We start from the raw sequence: 21460 nt of genomic DNA on the forward strand, positions 1-21460 counted from the left end.
AAGAGTTTCAACTCTAACTTTATATTGTACTGATGGCCAAATCCATTCCAATTTTATCTTCCCTGTGAGGAGGAGTCAATGCAAAACGTTGATGTCTTCCAGCTCTACTTATCTGACTGCAGAGAGGATGACAGAGAACAGTGGACACACAGTTTAACATGATGGACTATAGGACAGGACTGCTGATTCTAACTATCTGCTGGACAGGTGAAAATATTCACGGATCTTGAACTCATTCACAGATATATCATCAAAATTATACTACAGTAACATATGCAGCAAGTGACTTTTTTTCTTTTGACAGGTGTCGATGGTCAGACTCTGTCAGAATCTGAACCAGCAGTTAAAAAGCCTGGAGAATCCCACAAACTGACCTGTACATATACAGGAATATCAGATGATAATGCTCATGTCGGCTGAAGCTGAAGGGAAAGCACTGGAGTGGGTTGCCTACATTTCTGCTCCCAGTGGAAGCAATAAAGCTTATTCCACATCAGTCCAGAATCGCTTCACCATTTCCAGAGACAACAATGTGGACCAGGTGTATCTGCAGATGAACAGCTTGAAGACTGAAGACTCTGCTGTTTATTATTGTGCTCGAGAGCCACAATGAAACAGGAAGCCACAGAGCTGTACAAAAACCACTGCAGATGTCACTGAGACACCGTTCATAGAAAGTGTTGAAACCACTAAAAACAAAAATATAAAATACACACTTTTGTTTCTCACAGTTTCAACACATCATGTTTCTATCACAACTGTAGCAACAAGTGATGTTTACGCACAATTAAGCTGACTGTCTCTTGTTCTGAGCCTGAGCAGCATTTTATCAGTAAGAACAATCACAAAAATGTTTTCAATCACAAATTCTGTGTTGACCACTCATATCTGTCTAAAAGGATCAAATCAACCAGCTAATCTAATTCATCATGGTAACTGTTTCAGTTTTTCAGTTTTAGTTCCTCAGTCTTATAATGATAAAATATATTGTTTATTTTAAATATCATGAAATATATATCAAATATATATATAGTATATTTGAAATTTAAAAGATTATTTTTTTTAAAGCAACAGTTTTTTCAGATTTGTAGATACAATCTGGGTTAAAGGATGATAACTAATAATAGTAAAGGATGATGGATCAGGTATGATATGGTGTTATTGATGTATATAGATAGTAAATTAAAAAAACGTAGATGTGTTTTTTTGCAATATGTAAAATCAAAAACGTACAACCTTAAATGTAGTTTTGATGATTGTTGAAGTTTTGTTCCTGTTTTATTTTTTGTTTTTTTTCACTCACAGCTGACAATATACAGTAAGTCTGTTTCCTCTCTAGTTCAGCAAACAGTGTGTGGTTTTTGTATGAGGGTTTATCACCGTGATGGACTGGGGGGCACTGTGATAAACGTCCATACAAAAACCTCAGAACAACTACCTCACACTTATACATGCTTGGGATGAATAAGGGGCACAGGATAAAATATTTCTCATTAGAATATGAGGTAATTACTGCCTTTATCATTTTAAATGAGCAAATTTGTGGTTGAAATGTAATTAATTATCAGCTGACGGTTACGTTAGTCTGATGTTATTATCGCCCTCCATTGAATCTTGAATTGAAACAACTGATTCAAAATCAACATAAAACTGAAACTAACAGGATGATAAACAGTGTATCATACAGCTGACTGAAAAACAGACTAAACTTATGTGTTTCATACATTTATGAAAGTTTTGAAGCGTTTTATCTGATGCTTCAGGTTTTTGTACAGGCAGTGAATGGAGATGCAGCACTGTGATGCTTTTGACTACTGGGGTCGTGGGACTGATGTCACAGTAACTTCAGGTAAGCCACTTTTAACATAATATTTTAAGTCACAAGTTTAATTTTCTTTTTTAAATATGATTTTGAAGTTGAACTCGTGGTCTTGTTTAGTTTCATACTGATGTTGGACAAAGTAGAAAACAGAGCAGGCAAGATGTTTTGAATGCAGCTGTTTCTTAGAAAGCATTTGAAAAAGTTTTTCTTTGTCATTATCGCTTATGTATTGCTGCTCCATTGCAAACGAACATTTATATGCACAATATTATTCTAAATTAAACCTCTTATTATTATTTTATTTATTACATATAAAGTATATAACTAATACCTACAACTTATCAACAGTGTGAAATGTAACTATATCTGAAATGTGGCTCTGTGGTATATTTATTTATTTTACAGTGAGTTAAATACTGTACATGTGACACAGCGTTTCACTTCATCAACTGAATATTGGCCAAACTACAAATAATTTAAATATACTTATTCTTTTCTTTTAATTAGACGGCACACAGACGATCAACTTTTAAATGAGAAAATAATGTGTGTGTAATTTTATATCATGACCCGATTTATAGTTCTTGCCAACAAGCTTTCAACTTTTTACAGTTTTAGATTGAAGAAGCACAAAATATTCACACATAAGATGATAAGTGAGCACATCAAAACTTTATTCTAAATCAATACATTTTTAAAATGTCCTAGTTTCACAGAACAGTGCAGTTTGGGGAGGTTTTTATGATCAAAGACACATTTTATCAAAACACTCTTTGTTCGCTTTTTACCTTCTATTACCTCTAGGTTGTTTTTTTGTTGTTTTTCTTCATTTGTGTGCAAACCAAATGGTTGAGGAGTTGTGAGGTTCGAAAATGTAACATTTAATATTAAGATTATTTCTGTAGTCAGCTTTTAGAGGAGCGGTTGATCATCTCTTTATTTTTAAGTTCATACATTCATGTATTTATACATCTGAAACTTAAATATTTCAAAACTCTTCTTTCACAGAAACAACTGTATCACCAACTCTGTTCCCTTTGGTTCAATGTGCCTCTGAGAATAACAATAAAGTTACTCTTGGCTGCCTTGCACAGGACTTCTTCCCAAAGAGTCTTCAGTTCCAGTGGGCTGGTGGCACGAAAACACCGGACTCTGTACAATATATTTTAGGTCAAAACAACAAATATACAGGAGTCAGTGTGGTCCAAGTATCAAGATCTGATGCAGATTCGTTGCCTTATAATTGTTCCATCACTCATCCTGGAGGCTCCAAGACTGTGCAAGTGAAATGTATGTGATTTTTCATTTGATGTACTTGAAATTTCTTTGTACACATGTTTTCATTTTTGCATACAGGTAAAAAAACTGTCAACAGAAAATTAGGTCAAATATTGGACACAGAATTAGATATATTATGTCTCTGCTTTTTCCTCCACCTGCTCAGATCAATTCCCATCTCCTCCAACGGTGACTTTGCTATCGATGCCAAGTGGAGACACTCAGGCCCTGGTGTGTACGATTGAGGAGTTTTCTCCAGAAAAATTGTCAGTCAAATGGAAAAAGAATGAAAACGATGTATCCGACTCCACTGATTGGGTCCCCCAAAAAAATGGAAATGTATATTCAGCTGTCAGTGTCCTGAAGGTCAAGAACACAGATTGGGAAAAGGAAGCTGTTTACACCTGTGAGGTGGTTCACCAAGGAAAAACATATAAGCAGAAGGCCTCAAAAGGTACTGTACTGTTGATCTTATCACTGAATAAAATTGTAATAGGAAACTAGAAGTATATAATTAAACATGACATAAATGTCATTTTACTTTAATTGTGATGTTTCAGGTGTTAAAAATCGTACTGACCATTTTTATTCTGTTCCTGTCCCTCATGTAGCTCCGGTCACAATGACACTGAACCCTCCAAATCCTAAAAAGATTTTCAACAACAACCAGGCAGAGTTGGAGTGTATCATCACTGGACAAGACAACACCATTGTATCTGAAACTATAATCACTTGGCACATTAATGGAGAAAATGTGACCAGTTTCATTACTGGACCGCCAACGTCTGCAGGCAGTCAGCACAGCAAAACCAGCACACTGACTCGTACTTTAAGTGAATGGCAGCAAGTTAACACCGTGCGCTGTTCTGCCAACAGAGAATACATGACACCAGTAATTCAAGATCTGACTGTCCACAAAGGAGGTACGTAACTAAATGATTAAGACTGATTGATAGAGCAGTAATCTGTGAGTCAAGGTCTGCAACCAACTCACACACAGATGTGTCATAATGTAATATAGTAAACATAAAGCTTCAATGTAATCCTCCCTGTTTAACTAAATGTCTCTTTCAGTTGGGAATCCAACAGTGACGGTCCATGTTCTCCCAGAGGAGGACATCAAAGAAAACTCAGATGTCAGTCTGGTGTGTCTGGTCTCCAGTCCTGTGCTGCAGGATTATTACATAGCCTGGTCAGAAGATGTTGGACAAAAAACTGGTAACTACAAAGACGGCATCACTTCCCCACCTCAGAAGACCGACAATGGCTACTCTGTTACAAGTGTTTACACCATTAAAAAGGACACGTGGAAGCAGTCTGTTGTCAACTGCAACGTCTGGCTTGCTGCCAGCAACCAGATCATGAAATCACGAGGAGTGTCTAAAGCCATGGGTAACTCCATTGAATGTGACAAATAGTAGATTCACCTTTAAATGTGGTATTACGTGCTAATGTGTCGCTCTGTCTCTGAATGTATTTTGACAGTAAACATGTCTGTTTAGTTTTGTTCGTCATCATGTTGTGTATCAGTCTGTCTTTGTCATATTGTCAAACAGCTTGAGAAGTGTGCTGATTGTTTCAAATAAATGTTGCATAGAGACACTTTTGTCACATGTTCATGAATGATTTCAATATTTTAAAACAAAAGGAAAAGTTATGTTATGGGGTCATTTTTTATGAGTAGTTTTCAGTGAAGCCTCAAAGTAAGACACTACTCTTTCAATGTTCAAACATCCACACTAACATGACACAATAATGTACTGTATGTATACAGGTATTTGAATTTATTAGCAATAAGAGGGACAATATCTGGTATTTTTAATTAAAAAAAACAACACACACACACACACACACACACACACACACACACACACACACACACACACACACACAGACACACAATTTTTCCTGTCATTTAACAATTTATACATCCTTCTTCTTAGATTGTCCTCAAGACCCAAAACAGAATATTACATCTGAGTATCTGAGTTGCACAGATGCTTCCCCTGAAGAGGACGAGTTCAACAGCTTGTGGTCCACAACCTCCTCCTTCATATTCCTCTTCATATTCACTCTTCTCTATAACATGATATTCAGTCTGGTCAAGGTAAACATGATGGCTTTTCAGTTTTACTCAAGTCTAATGACTGTGTAGCATATCATATATGATATAATCAGACGATAAAATAATGTTGATAGTAGAATCAAATATAAAAGGAAGAGGTGTTTGGTCGCATTGTGTTGGCAGTTTTTCTGTAGCAAGTTTGTCTGCAATGAAGATCATGAAGACTGAAAGAAATGAATCCATTTTGCTTGATAAAATAAATAAACAGGAAGTATCAACATCATTGAAAAGTCATAGTCTGTCAGCTGTTAAAAGTGATTTCAAAGTTAACACTAATTGTGCAAGTTTGAGGTCCTCAAACAGTGTAAAGCGTCAGGGCCTTTTGACCACAAGATATCTGATCCAGTATGAAGCCAGTGAAGTAACCTTGTCAAGTTTTAATGGACCAAACTGACATTCAAGGAGTTTGGCTCATTGGTTTCCTTCAACAATACTGAACAGTTAATTGGCACCAAAATCACTTTCAGTATGCCGGCTCTGCTTTGAATAAAGTGTTTTGACACGGCTAATCAGCACAGATGTGACTGATCTACATTTAGCATCAACCACAGAAAACACACTGAGCTGTGTGTGACATTAATTTAGATTAACAACAAACAGCCAATCACAAGAAGTCACCATGTCTTAGTTTACAAAAAAATTATACATTAATCAATTAATTATTACTACTGGTCAGAGCTGTCTGCTGATGATACACAGATCATTTACTTGTCAGTCTTCCAACCTAATGAATGTCCAGTTTCTTTTTCAATTGTTTAATGTTGTTTGTTTTTTTTCCAGATGAAGAGACAGTAAAGGATGAGATGGATGCACAGCATATACATCTACAGGTCTTCATTGTTTTTTTTTTTAATGTTTCAAAATTGTTTGCATAATTAATGGAAAAACTCGTAATGTCACAGAAAATTGATTTCTCTGTAACCTTTGAAAAACACTGTGATGTTGTCTTGCTAATAATAATAAGACCATTACAAATGATTCATATGAAGACTTTTTCCCTGCATTGGATACTGTTGTTATATACAAATAGATTATAGAATTGCAGTATTAACTTTACATCGATTTGTAAATAACAACTTGTATTACAGTATTTTGTAGTTTTTACTATAAATCTTTGTTCTTCATGTTTGTGAGTCTATGTTTCATCCTTTTGCTTATTGTATTTTTTCTTTCATCAGTGATTCAATAAATATGATACTTGCAACTGATATATTGATTGATTTGCAATTGATTTGGACAGCTGCATAACGATTTTACAGAGTGTGTGTAGGAGAGTCTCTAAGAACATTTAAAATAGCATCACATAAAATCAACAGACTGTAAACTTCTGTTATCAGTGAAACTAAGAAGGTTTGTCTGTTTCCTGGTGTTTCTAATTATATTATATTTAGAGAGTCACTTCTCCTCTCTCTGCACCTGTGGGAACACACCTGCAGATGTGAAACTTTGTGGAAACTGTCAGTACTAGAAATAAACTTTTTAACACTGAATGCATTTGCATATCAGTATGAATCCAGGTGTGAAGTGGCTCGTACATACAACAGACACACAGACTCTCAGCAGGCAAATAAAAGCCTGATTGTAAGCATTTTGAATGTTTGGATGTTTTGGGTATATTCTCAGACACAATGATGAAGCAGCATTAATCATAATTCACAAATATCTCATCACAGCTCATCAAAAAATATAGTAGAAAAATATAACTTGAAGTGTAGAACATGCATGATAAGCTGAAACATCAGATAGAAAGTATATTTCTGTATATTGTTGTTTTTGTTGCTGTACAGTACAGCATTAAGTGCGGCTGCACTTTAGCAAACTGAATGAAGATAAAGCTGTACATATATACAGTATAACATAGTGACTTTGAAAAAATGTGTTTTTGACACATGAGAACATTCATTGTATGATCTTAACTTGAGTGTTTTCATTGTATTACATCAATTTTAAAAGTGCCAGTGTAAAAATGATGATCCCTTTTGTACTCTTTTCTTCTTCATTCTTAACTTTGAAGTAGAAAGTAGCATACTGTCAGGAATTCAATATTTAATTCATGACATGACTAATATTTATTACCAGACAAAGACAAGAAGAAAGGCACGAGTGTTGCAAAGTGCAAATAGTGGTGTAATAAGCAACAATTGAAAAGTTTGAATTCCATATCAATGTTTTATGTAACTAAAACAAGGTTGTTTAATGAAAAGAGCTTTCACAGCTTGTTTTACACTGCTGATAGTAACAGTAGATTGATGTTTTTTAAATTAATTCAAAACATGTTTCTAACTTGATTGTCTTCAGATGCATTCTAAAAGTGAAAGTGAGATTAAAGATAGACTCACTAACTTGAAAGCCCTGTTTGTGCTGATAGCTGGAAGCTTCTGCTTCCACTGTTCTTCCATGCAGGCTTCATTTCAGTGACCTGAGGCTGACATGAGGCAAATATAATACATTTCAAAATGTTCAATGAGGCTGTAATTCAACTACAGTGAGAAATCATACAAAGTATAATATCTCTTTTCACTGTTGTGCAAATGATTCTCAAATTTACCTCCCCCTTAATTCACACAACCAGGCCAATATACCCTGACTACAAAACTGTCTCCATGACATCAAAGACTGGCTTGCCCGTAACCTCCTTCAGTTAAATGAGGACAAGACATCATCATAAGACTGTTATTGCCCATATTGATTTCTTTTTCTTTCAGATTTCTTTGAAGCATAAGTCACATACAGAGTGCACAAAGAAATGAAAACTAACTTGCAAGTAAACATGAATGCTGTCAGTGCTGTTTAAAATATGGGGTCATGGTGCACTTGTAGCCTCTTGTGGCTGAAATGAGTATTAAACAACAAGCCGTTTTTTTCACACAAGTCAAATTACTGTACAATTGTACATATATTACTGAATTATAAATTATGCAATATATATATCTGCCATCTGTCTGTCTGTCCAACAGCATGATTTAACTCTAAACTCTTCACCTTTAAATTATTTGAATTAAAATTAGCAGAAGGATTATCAACAATATGCATGTGTAAAAGGATATGAAGCCATGAAGCATTAACACAGTGTTTTGTTTGTTTTCTTTCTCAGATTCAGAAGAAACAAGATTAGAGGGATACAGTAACAGACAGAGATGACAACTGTCATGCTGAAAGTGAGATCATAAACTGTCAAGACTCAATTGGACAATTCAAATGGCCTATATGATGTGCAAAGGCCAACAAACTTATGAAACCATTTGAACAAATTATAAACTTCTGTTCATCTTTACAGAGTCAATTCCCCTCTCTCTGCACCTCTGGGAGCACACCTAGAGCTGGGAAACTCTGTAGAAACTGTGAGAGCTGAAAATTAACTAAATTAACTTCATTAAAATGACAAATGTTTCTTTCACATGTATTTACATCCAAAAATTGAAAAAAAGCTCCCATACACTGTCTAGCTTTCTTTACATACATGTCAGTATAAATCCAGGCATGAATGGCTGCAGACTGACACACATATTCAGAAAGTTAAAATAAAAATAATAAAATCAATATAAACATTGTAAACATTGTATCGGCATATCAAACCATTTCAACCACATTATGTTATAAGACATACAGGTTACAGTTAGGTCATAGTTACAATAACTAATGATTTTAACAAGGATTCAACCAGGAGACAAAGAATAACAAAAACATATGCCATAAGTATTATTTAAAAGATGCTTCAACCAACTGGACGTACTATTTCTTTCTTTCTTAATTATAATAACAATAGTGTTTCCAAATGTGATATTGTATCCAATATGGAAGGATAAAAACTGATACTGATAAATATGCTGATGATCAGTCACTAATGCCAAGTCTGTGGGGACTCTCATTCTCTCCTGCAGATTATCATTTACATGCTGTGGTATGAAGTGGATCAGACAACCTGCAGGAAAAGGACCAGAGTGGATAGGGGTCGGCTTCTCTGATGCCAGTAGGAATACTTATGCTAGAAGTTTGAAGACTCTGCAGTGTATTACTGTGCTAGACACATATACACACTGTTTATTACTGTAAGGAGCAGTAGTAAAGCTTCACAAAAACCCTCAGTGTTGTGTCTGTAACAAAGACCTACAGGAGGCAGTAGAGACTGTAGAAGAGAATGCAGTAAGAAGACTGATATTGCTCCTACAATTGCACAGACATGCAGATGAACACACAGTGAAACCACCACCTTTACATATATGTGGGATTTCCAGTTGAGTGCTGTGTTTTTGCTTGTATCTTGTACTGTTGTTTCTTTTGAACAAATATCAAAAATTCTGACCTGATAAAACGACTTCTGTAGAGAATTCTAAATAAATATGACATTTAAATTCAAGTTGCATTAAATTATGAATTAATTTGGCAAGAGTTTCAACTCTAACTTTATATTGTACTGATGGCCAAATCCATTCCAATTTCATCTTCCCTGTGAGGAGGAGTCAATGCAAAACTTTGATGCCTTCCAGCTCTTATCTGACTGCAGAGAGGATGACAGAGAACAGTGGACACACAGTTTAACATGATGGACTATAGGACAGGACTGCTGATTCTAACTATCTGCTGGACAGGTGAAAATATTCACGGATCTTGAACTCATTCACAGATATATCATCAAAATTATACTACAGTAACATATGCAGCAAGTGACTTTTTTTCTTTTGACAGGTGTCGATGGTCAGACTCTGTCAGAATCTGAACCAGCAGTTAAAAAGCCTGGAGAATCCCACAAACTGACCTGTACATATACAGGAATATCAGATGATAATGCTCATGTCGGCTGGATCAGACAAGCTGAAGGGAAAGCACTGGAGTGGGTTGCCTACATTTCTGCTCCCAGTGGAAGCAATAAAGCTTATTCCACATCAGTCCAGAATCGCTTCACCATTTCCAGAGACAACAATGTGGACCAGGTGTATCTGCAGATGAACAGCTTGAAGACTGAAGACTCTGCTGTTTATTATTGTGCTCGAGAGCCACAATGAAACAGGAAGCCACAGAGCTGTACAAAAACCACTGGAGATGTCAATGAGACACCGCTCATAGAAAGTGTTGAAACCACTATATACAAAAATATAAAATACACACTTTTGTTTCTCACTATTTCAACACATCATGGTTCTATCACAACTGTAGCAACAAGTGATGTTTACACACAATTAAGCTGCCTGTCTCTTGTTCTGAGGCTGAGCAGCATTTTATCAGTAAGAACAATCACAAAAATGTTTTCAATCACAAATTCTGTGTTGACTAATCATGTCTTTCTAAAAGGATCAAATCAACCAGCTAATCTAATTCATCATGGTAACTGTTTCAGTTTTTCAGTTTTAATTACTCAGTCTTATAATGATAAAATATATTGTTTATTTTAAATATCATGAAATATATATCAAATATATATAACATATTTGAAATTTAAAATATCATTTTTTTTAAAGCAACAGTGTTTTCAGATTTGTAGATACAATTTTGGATAAAGGATGATAACTAATAATAGTAAAGGATGATGGATCAGGTATGATATGGTGTTATTGATGTATATACAGTAGATAGTACATTTAAAAAATGTAGATGTATTTTTTACAATACAATTAAAAATATAAAATCAAAAACGTACAACCTTAAATGTAGTCTTGATGATTGTTGAACTTGTGTTCCTGTTTTATTTTTTGTTTTTTTCACTCACAGCTGACAATATAGAGTAAGTCTGTTTCCTCTCTAGTTCAGCAAACAGTGTGTGGTTTTTGTACGAGGGTTTATCACCGTGATGGGCTATACGGGGGCACTGTGATAAACGTCCATACAAAAACCTCAGAACAACTACCTCACACTTATACATGCTTGGGATGAATAAGAGGCACAGGATAAAATATTTCTCATTAGAATATGAGGTAATTACTGCCTTTGTCATTTTAAATGAGCAAATTTGTGGTTGAAATGTAGTTAATTATCAACTGAAAGTTACATTAGCCAGATGTTATTATCGCCCTCCACTGAATCTTGACCTAAAAAACAGATTCAAAATCAACTTAAAATTGAAACTAACAGGATGATAAACAGTGTATCATACTCCTGACTGAAAAATAGACTAAACTTATGTGTTTTATACATTTATGAAAGTTTTGAAGCGTTTTATCTGATGCTTCAGGTTTTTGTACAGGCAGTGAATGGAGATGCAGCACTGTGATTATTTCGACTACTGGGGTCGTGGGACTGATGTCACAGTAACTTCAGGTAAGCCACTTTTAACATAATATTTTAAGTCACAAGTTTAATTTTCTTTTTTAAATATGATTTTGAAGTTGAACTCGTGGTCTTGTTTAGTTTCATACTGATGTTGGACAAAGTAGAAAACAGAGCAGGCAAGATGTTTTGAATGCAGCTGTTTCTTAGAAAGCATTTTAAAGATTTTCTTTGTCATTATCGCTTATGTATTGCTGCTCCATTGCAAACGAACATTTATATGCACAATATTATTCTATATTAAACCTCTTATTATTATTTTATGTATTACATATAAAGTATATAATTAATACCTACAACTTATCAACAGTGTGAAATGTAACTATATCTGAAATGTGGCTCTGTGGTATATTTATTTATTTTACAGTGAGTTAAATACTGTACATGTGACACAGCGTTTCACTTCATCAACTGAATATTGGCCAAACTACAAATAATTTAAATATACTTATTCTTTTCTTTTAATTAGACGGCACACAGACGATCAACTTTTAAATGAGAAAATAATGTGTGTGTAATTTTATATCATGACCCGATTTATAGTTCTTGCCAACAAGCTTTCAACTTTTTACAGTTTTAGATTGAAGAAGCACAAAATATTCACACATAAGATGATAAGTGAGGAAATCAAAACTTTATTCTAAATCAATACATGTTTTAAATGTCCTAGTTTCACAGAACTGTGCAGTTTGGGGAGGTTTTTATGATCAAAGAAGACACATTTTATCAAAACACTATTGGTTCGCTTTTTACCTTCTATTACCTCTAGGTTGTTTTGGTTGTTATTTTCATTTATGTGCAAACCAAATGGTTGAGGAGTTGTGAGGTTCGAAAATGTAACATTTAATATTAAGATTATTTTCTGTAGTCAGCTTTTAGAGGAGCGGTTGATCATCTCTTTATTTTTAAGTTCATACATTCATGTATTTATACATCTGAAACTTAAATATTTCAAAACTCTTCTTTCACAGCAACAACTGTATCACCAACTCTGTTCCCTTTGGTTCAATGTGCCTCTGAGAGTAACAATAAAGTTACTCTTGGCTGCCTTGCACAGGACTTCTTCCCAAAGAGTCTTCAGTTCCAGTGGGCTGGTGGCACGAAAACACCGGACTCTGTACAATATATTTTAGGTCAAAACAACAAATATACAGGAGTCAGTGTGGTCCAAGTATCAAGATCTGATGCAGATTCGTTGCCTTATAATTGTTCCATCACTCATCTTGGAGGCTCCAAGTCTGTCCAAGTGAAATGTATGTGATTTTTCATTTGATATACTTGAAATTTCTTTGTACACATGTTTTCATTTTTGCATACAGGTAAAAAAAAAACTGTCAACAGAAAATTAGGTCAAATATTGGACACAGAATTAGATATATTATGTCTCTGCTCTTTCCTCCACCTGCTCAGATGAATTCCCATCTCCTCCAACGGTGACTTTGCTATCGATGCCAAGTGGAGACACTCAGGCCCTGGTGTGTACGATTGAGGAGTTTTATCCAGAAAAATTGTCAGTCAAATGGAAAAAGAATGAAAACGATGTATCCGACTCCACTGATTGGGTCCCCCAAAAAAATGGAAATGTATATTCAGCTGTCAGTGTCCTGAAGGTCAAGAACACAGATTGGGAAAAGGAAGCTGTTTACACCTGTGAGGTGGTTCACCAAGGAAAAACATATAAGCAGAAGGCCTCAAAAGGTACTGTACTGTTGATCTTATCACTGAATAAAATTGTAATAGGAAACTAGAAGTATATAAATAAACATGACATAAATGTCATTTTACTTTAATTGTGATGTTTCAGGTGTTAAAAATCGTACTGACCATTTTTATTCTGTTCCTGTCCCTCATGTAGCTCCGGTCACAATGACACTGAACCCTCCAAATCCTAAAAAGATTTTCAACAACAACCAGGCAGAGTTGGAGTGTATCATCACTGGACAAGACAACACCATTGTATCTGAAACTATAATCACTTGGCACATTAATGGAGAAAATGTGACCAGTTTCATTACTGGACCGCCAACGTCTGCAGGCAGTCAGCACAGCAAAACCAGCACACTGACTCGTACTTTAAGTGAATGGCAGCAAGTTAACACCGTGCGCTGTTCTGCCAACAGAGAATACATGACACCAGTAATTCAAGATCTGACTGTCCACAAAGGAGGTACGTAACTAAATGATTAAGACTGATTGATAGAGCAGTAACCTGTGAGTCAAGGTCTGCAACCAACTCACACACAGATGTGTCATAATGTAATATAGTAAACATAAAGCTTCAATGTAATCCTCCCTGTTTAACTAAATGTCTCTTTCAGTTGGGAATCCAACAGTGACGGTCCATGTTCTCCCAGAGGAGGACATCAAAGAAAACTCAGATGTCAGTCTGGTGTGTCTGGTCTCCAGTTCTGTGCTGCAGGATTATTACATAGCCTGGTCAGATGATGTTGGACAAAAAACTGGTAACTACAAAGACGGCATCACTTCCCCACCTCAGAAGACTGACAATGGCTACTCTGTTACAAGTGTTTACAACATTAAAAAGGACACGTGGAAGCAGTCTGTTGTCAACTGCAACGTCTGGCTTGCTGCCAGCAACCAGATCATGAAATCACGAGGAGTGTCTAAAGCCATGGGTAACTCCATTGAATGTGACAAATAGTAGATTCACCTTTAAATGTGGTATTACGTGCTAATGTGTCGCTCTGTCTCTGAATGTATTTTGACAGTAAACATGTCTGTTTAGTTTTGTTCGTCATCATGTTGTGTTTCAGTCTGTCTTTGTCATATTGTCAAACAGCTTGAGAAGTGTGCTGATTGTTTCAAATAAATGTTGCATAGAGACACTTTTGTCACATGTTCATGAATGATTTCAATATTTTAAAACAAAAGGAAAAGTTATGTTATGGGGTCATTTTGTATGAGTAGTTTTCAGTGAAGCCTCAAAGTAAGACACTACTCTTTCAATGTTCAAACATCCACACTAACATGACACAATAATGTACTGTATGTATACAGGTATTTGAATTTATTAGCAATAAGAGGGACAATATCTGGTATTTTTAATTAAAAAAAACAACACACACACACACACACACACACACACACAGACACACAATTTTTCCTGTCATTTAACAATTTATACATCCTTCTTCTTAGATTGTCCTCAAGACCCAAAACAGAATATTACATCTGAGTATCTGAGTTGCACAGATGCTTCCCCTGAAGAGGACGAGTTCAGCAGCTTGTGGTCCACAACCTCCTCCTTCATATTCCTCTTCATATTCACTCTTCTCTATAACATGATATTCAGTCTGGTCAAGGTAAACATGATGGCTTTTCAGTTTTACTCAAGTCTAATGACTGTGTAGCATATCATATATGATATAATCAGACGATAAAATAATGTTGATAGTAGAATCAAATATAAAAGGAAGAGGTGTTTGGTTGCATTGTGTTGGCAGTTTTTCTGTAGCAAGTTTGTCTGCAATGAAGATCATGAAGACTGAAAGAAATGAATCCATTTTGCTTGATAAAATAAATAAACAGGAAGTATCAACATCATTGAAAAGTCATAGTCTGTCAGTTGTTAAAAGTGATTTCAAAGTTAACACTAATTGTGCAAGTTTGAGGTCCTCAAACAGTGTAAAGTGTCAGGGCCTTTTGACCACAAGATATCTGATCCAGTATGAAGCCAGTGAAGTAACCTTGTCAAGTTTTAATGGACCAAACTGACATTCAAGGAGTTTGGCTCATTGGTTTCCTTCAACAATACTGAACAGTTAATTGGCACCAAAATCACTTTCACTATGCCGGCTCTGCTTTGAATAAAGTGTTTTGACACGGCTAATCAGCACAGATGTGACTGATCTACATTTAGCATCAACCACAGAAAACACACTGAGACTGTGACATTAATTTAGATTAACAACAAACAGCCAATCACAAGAAGTCACCATGTCTTAGTTTACAAAAAAATTATACATTAATCAATTAATTATTACTACTGGTCAGAGCTGTCTGCTGATGATGCACAGATCATTTTACTTGTCAGTCTTCCAACTGGATGAATGTCCAGTTTCTTTTTCAATTGTTTAATGTTTGTTTGTTTTTTTTCCAGATGAAGAGACAGTAAAGGATGTGATGGATGCACAGCATATACATCTACAGGTCTTCATTGTTTTTTTTTTAATGTTTCAAAATTGTTTGCATAATTAATGGAAAAACTCGTAATGTCACAGAAAATTGATTTCTCTGTAACCTTTGAAAAACACTGTGATGTTGCCTTGCTAATAATAATAAGACCATTACAAATGATTCATATGAAGACTTTTTCCCTGCATTGGATACTGTTGTTATATACAAATAGATTATAGAATTGCAGTATTAACTTTACATCGATTTGTAAATAACAACTTGTATTACAGTATTTTGTAGTTTTTACTATAAATCTTTGTTCTTCATGTTTGTGAGTCTATGTTTCATCCTTTTGCTTATTGTATTTTTTCTTTCATCAGTGATTCAATAAATATGATACTTGCAACTGATATATTGATTGATTTGCAATTGATTTGGACAGCTGCATAACGATTTTACAGAGTGTGTGTAGGAGAGTCTCTAAGAACATTTAAAATAGCATCACATAAAATCAACAGACTGTAAACTTCTGTTATCAGTGAAACTAAGAAGGTTTGTATGTTTCCTGGTGTTTCTAATGATATTATATTTAGAGAGTCACTTCTCCTCTCTCTGCACCTCTGGGAACACACCTGCAGATGTGAAACTTTGTGGAAACTGTCAGTACTAGAAATAAACTTTTTAACACTGAATGCATTTGCATATCAGTATGAATCCAGGTGTGAAGTGGCTCGTACATACAACAGACACACAGACTCTCAGCAGGCAAATTAATAAAAGCCTGGTTGTAAGCATTTTGAATGTTTGGATGTTTTGGGTATATTCTCAGACACAATGATGAAGCAGCATTAATCATAATTCACAAATATCTCATCACAGCTCATCAAAAAATATAGTAGAAAAAATATAACTTGAAGTGTAGAACATGCATGATAAGCTGAAACATCAGATAGAAAGTATATTTCTGTATATTGTTGTTTTTGTTGCTGTACAGTACAGCATTAAGTGCGGCTGCACTTTAGCAAACTGAATGAAGATAAAGCTGTACATATATACAGTATAACATAGTGACTTTGCAAAAATGTGTTTTTGACACATGAGAACATTCATTGTATGATCTTAACTTGAGTGTTTTCATTGTATTACATCAATTTTAAAAGTGCCAGTGTAAAAATGATGATCCCCTTTGTACTCTTTTCTTCTTCATTCTTAACTTTGAAGTAGAAAGTAGCATACTGTCAGGAATTCAATATTTAATTCATGACATGACTAATATTTATTACCAGACAAAGACAAGAAGAAAGGCAAAGTGCAAATAGTGGTGTAATAAGCAACAATTGAAAAGTTTTAATTCCATATCAATGTTTTATGTAACTAAAACAAGGTTGTTTAATGAAAAGAGCTTTCACAGCTTGTTTTACACTGCTGATAGTAACAGTAGATTGATGTTTTTTAAATTAATTCAAAACATGTTTCTAACTTGATTGTCTTCAGATGCATTCTAAAAGTGAAAGTGAGATTAAAGATAGACTCACTAACTTGAAAGCCCTGTTTGTGCTGATAGCTGGAAGCTTCTGCTTCCACTGTTCTTCCATGCAGGCTTCATTTCAGTGACCTGAGGCTGACATGAGGCAAATATAATACATTTCAAAATGTTCAATGAGGCTGTAATTCAACTACAGTGAGAAATCATACAAAGTAGAATATCTCTTTTCACTGTTGTGCAAATGATTGTCAAATTTACCTCCCCCTTAATTCACACAACCAGGCCAATATACCCTGACTACAAAACTGTCTCCATGACATCAAAGACTGGCTTGCCCATAACCTCCTTCAGTTAAATGAGACATCATCATAAGACTGTTATTGCCCATATTGATTTCTTTTTCTTTCAGATTTCTTTGAAGCATAAGTCACATACAGAGTGCATGAAGAAATGAAAACTGACTTGCAAGAAAATATGAATGCTGTCAGTGCTGTTTAAAATATGGGGTCATGGTGCACTTGTAGCTTCTTGTGGCTGAAATGACTATTAAACAACAACCCGTTTTTTTTCACACAAGTCAAATTACTGTACAATTATACATATATTACTGAATTATAAATTATGCAATATATCTGCCATCTGTCTGTCCGTCCAACAGCATGATTTAACTCTAAAATCTTCACTTTTAAGTTATTTGAATTAAAATTAGCAGAAGGATTATCAACAATATGCATGTGTAAAAGGAAGCATTAACACAGTGTTTTGTTTGTTTTCTTTCTCAGATTCAGAAGAAACAAGATGAGAGGGATACAGTATGTAACAGACAGAGATGACAACTGTCATGCTGAAAGTGAGATCATAAATTGTCAAGATTCAATTGGACAATTCAAATGGACTATATGATGTGTAAATGCCAACAAATGTATGAAACCATTTGAACAGAATAAACTTCTCTTATTGGTTTATTTCAGAGGGTTTCTTTGTTTTCTGACATTTCTAAACATATCATCTTTACAGAGTCAATTCCCCTCTCTCTGCACCTCTGGGAGCACACCTGGAGGGGGGAAACTCTGTAGAAACTGTGAGAGCTGAAAAACCACATTATAAAACATAGGCTACAGGTTACAGATTAAAATCAGCAGTAACAGTAGAGCGTTGATTTATCAGTAATGTTGAAGTTGTTCAGGTTGTGTCCAAAGGCACTACTGTACAGTATTTACTTTCCACCATATTATTAAATATGTATGCACCCTCAAAACTGTGTATAATGGAAGAAATGTCCACAGTTATGTACAGTGTAACGTGAGATGGTCCAGGTGGAGAGGCTAGCAGGGTTAGCAGTTAGCTCAGAGAGTCGACAGACAGAGAAGTGGGGCATTTCCACACGGTAGCTTTATTCTACAGTATTCAACATCGACCATACAAAGCCAGGTCTCCACGGCGCTACATCCACTACTCTTACAAGCAGTAAGATATAGACAGCTCAACCACCACCAGCTTGTTACTGAGAGTCTTAGTGAGAGTCCCTCCTTGTGGATGTCCGGGGAGCATAAAACATGGCGAACAACAAGGCTGCTGTGTATACACAATAAAACAAAAGGGACGAGATGCCACCTTGTGGCGCTATTCAGTATTGCAGCAATAGCACTATCTAGACTCTGACTGTTACAACAGACGTCATTGAATAAGTGATGAGGGACACGGCTGTGGCTTTTATAGGTGACAGAAGGATCATGGAGCCTTTTTGATGTGTTAGATTATGTATGATGAGTGTGGCCTTGTGATGAGTTTGATTAGTTAATGACTGTAATGAGTTCCTCTAGTTTATGTCTGGGGAGTGTTAGTCATCATAGCTGCTTGACTGATGATGCTTGACAGAAGTGTTTTGCATTTGACCTTGAGATAGTTCAACTGGAGCAGCCTGTGTCATTTACTTGTTGCTGTTGGGAGGAGTCTAGCCTCATTCATTTGGTCATGATCATAAATCGGTTGTACATTTTCATTAAACTACAATTATTCATGAAATAGCGGTCAGTTTTCTTTGGTTCCTTTAGGATTAGATTACTTTTTTTCCTTTTTGATAGTTTAGGATAGGATCTCCATCCTCTTTTTGTTGACACTTTGTTTGAGTTCTACTGTTTGATTTGAATAAACTTTTGTTTAATTATGTTACGTCCTCTCTGCAAGCTTGTATGTTAGGGGGTCCGTTACAATGTATATGACCAAATCAATGATTTAAAGTAATGCATAACAGATTACATGTCATACACAAACCCTTTATAAATAACTAATAAATACAAGTTTAACAAGGATCCAACCAGGAGACAAAGAATAACAAAAACATATGCCTTAAGTATTACTTAAAAGATGCTTCAACCAACTGAACGTACTATTTCTTTCTTTCTTAATTATAATAACCACAGTGTTTCCAAATGTGATATTGTATCTAATACGGAAGGATAAAAACTGATACTGATAAATATTCTGATGATAAGTCACTAATGCCAAGTCTGTGGAGACTCTCATTCTCTCCTGCAGATTATCATTTACATGCTGTGGTATGAAGTGGATCAGACAATCTGCAGGAAAAGGACCAGAGTGGATAGGGGTTGGCTTCTCTGATGCCAGTAGCAATACTTATGCTAGAAGTTTGAGGACTCTGCCGTGTATTACTGTGCTAGACACATATACACACTGTTTATTACTGTAAGGAGCAGTAGTAAGGCTTTACAAAAACCCTCAGTGTTGTGTCTGTAACAAAGACCTACAGGGGGCAGTAGGGACTGTAGAAGAGAAGGCAGTAAGAAGATTGATGCAAGTTGCATTAAATTATGAATTAATTTGGCAAGAGTTTCAACATGGCCAAATCCAATCCAGTTTTATCTTCCCTGTGAGGAGGAGTCAATGCAAAACTTTGATGTCTTCCAGCTTATCTGACTGCAGAGAGGATGACAGAGAACAGCGGACATACAGGTTAACATGATGGACTATAGGACAGGACTGCTACTTCTAACTATCTGCTGGGCAGGTGAAAAGATTCACAGATCTTGAACTCATTAACAGATATATCCTCAAAATTATACTAACATATGCAGCAAGTGACTTTTTTTCTTTGGACAGGTGTCGATGTTCAGACTCTGACAGAATCTGAACCAGCAGTTAAAAAGTGTGGAGAATCCCTCAAACTGACCTGTACATATACAGGAATATCAGATGATGATGCTCGTGTCGGCTGGATCAGACAAGCTGAAGGGAAAGCACTGGAGTAGGTCGCCTTCTGCTCCGAGTGGAAGCACTAAAGCTTATTCCACATCAGTCCAGAATTGCTTCACCATTTCCAGGGACAACAATGTGGACCAGGTGTATCTGCAGATGAAGAGCTTGAAGACTGAATGACTCTGCTGTTTATTATTGTGCTCGAGAGCCACAATGAAACAGGAAGCCACAGAGCTGCACAAAAACCACTGCAGATGTCACTGATACACTATTCATAGAAAGTGTTGAAACCACTAAATAGAAAACTGACAATGTACAGTAAGTCTTTATCCTCTCTAGTGCAGCAAACAGTGTTTGATTTTTGTATGAGGGTTTATCATCGTGACAGGTTGGGGGGCACTGTGATAAACGTCCATACAAAAACCTCAAAGCAACTACCTCACACTTATACATGCTTGGGATGAATAAGGGGCACAGGATAAAATATTTCTCATTAGAATATGAGGTAATTACTGCCTTTATCATTTTAAATGAGCAAATTTGTGGTTGAAATGTAATTAATTATCAGCTGACAGTTAGTCTGATTATATTATCGCCCTTCACTGAATCTTGAATTGAAAAAACTGATTCAAAATCAACATAAAACTGAAACTAACAGGATGATAAACAGTGTATCATACAGCTGACTGAAAAACAGACTAAACTTATGTGTTTCATACATTTATGAAAGTTTTGAAGCGTTTTATCTGATGCTTCAGGTTTTTGTACAGGCAGTGAATGGAGATGCAGCACTGTGATGCTTTTGACTACTGGGGTCGTGGGACTGATGTCACAGTAACTTCAGGTAAGCCACTTTTAACATAATATTTTAAGTGACAAGTTTAATTTTCCTTTTTAAATATGATTTTGAAGTTGAACTCGTGGTCTTGTTTAGTTTCATACTGATGTTGGACAAAGTAGAAAACAGAGCAGGCAAGATGTTTTGAATGCAGCTGTTTCTTAGAAAGCATTTGAAAAAGTTTTTCTTTGTCATTATCGCTTATGTATTGCTGCTCCATTGCAAACGAACATTTATATGCACAATATTATTCTATATTAAACCTCTTATTATTATTTTATGTATTACATATAAAGT

At 35.5% G+C, this 21460-nt stretch overlaps 2 protein-coding genes and 1 pseudogene across 2 annotated transcripts in view; all 3 read left to right on the forward strand.

Moving 5' to 3' along the window:
• The window catches only part of ighd (immunoglobulin heavy constant delta), a 99659-nt gene that overhangs the window by 38204 nt on the left and 39995 nt on the right, over positions 1-21460 (forward strand).
• Positions 159-4666, forward strand: LOC128378800 (immunoglobulin gamma-1 heavy chain-like; annotated as a pseudogene).
• On the forward strand, positions 9766-14330 carry LOC128378802 (immunoglobulin gamma-1 heavy chain-like). The gene is made up of 7 exons (XM_053338409.1): positions 9766-9814; positions 9912-10220; positions 11433-11477; positions 12458-12739; positions 12897-13184; positions 13342-13653; positions 13805-14330. Exons 1-7 carry the CDS (start codon positions 9766-9768, stop codon positions 14146-14148), a joined length of 1629 nt encoding a protein of 542 aa, XP_053194384.1. The 3' UTR covers positions 14149-14330.

The sequence above is a fragment of the Scomber japonicus genome, chromosome 18, assembly GCF_027409825.1.
Source record: "Scomber japonicus isolate fScoJap1 chromosome 18, fScoJap1.pri, whole genome shotgun sequence".
NCBI classification, from domain to species: Eukaryota; Metazoa; Chordata; class Actinopteri; order Scombriformes; family Scombridae; genus Scomber; species Scomber japonicus.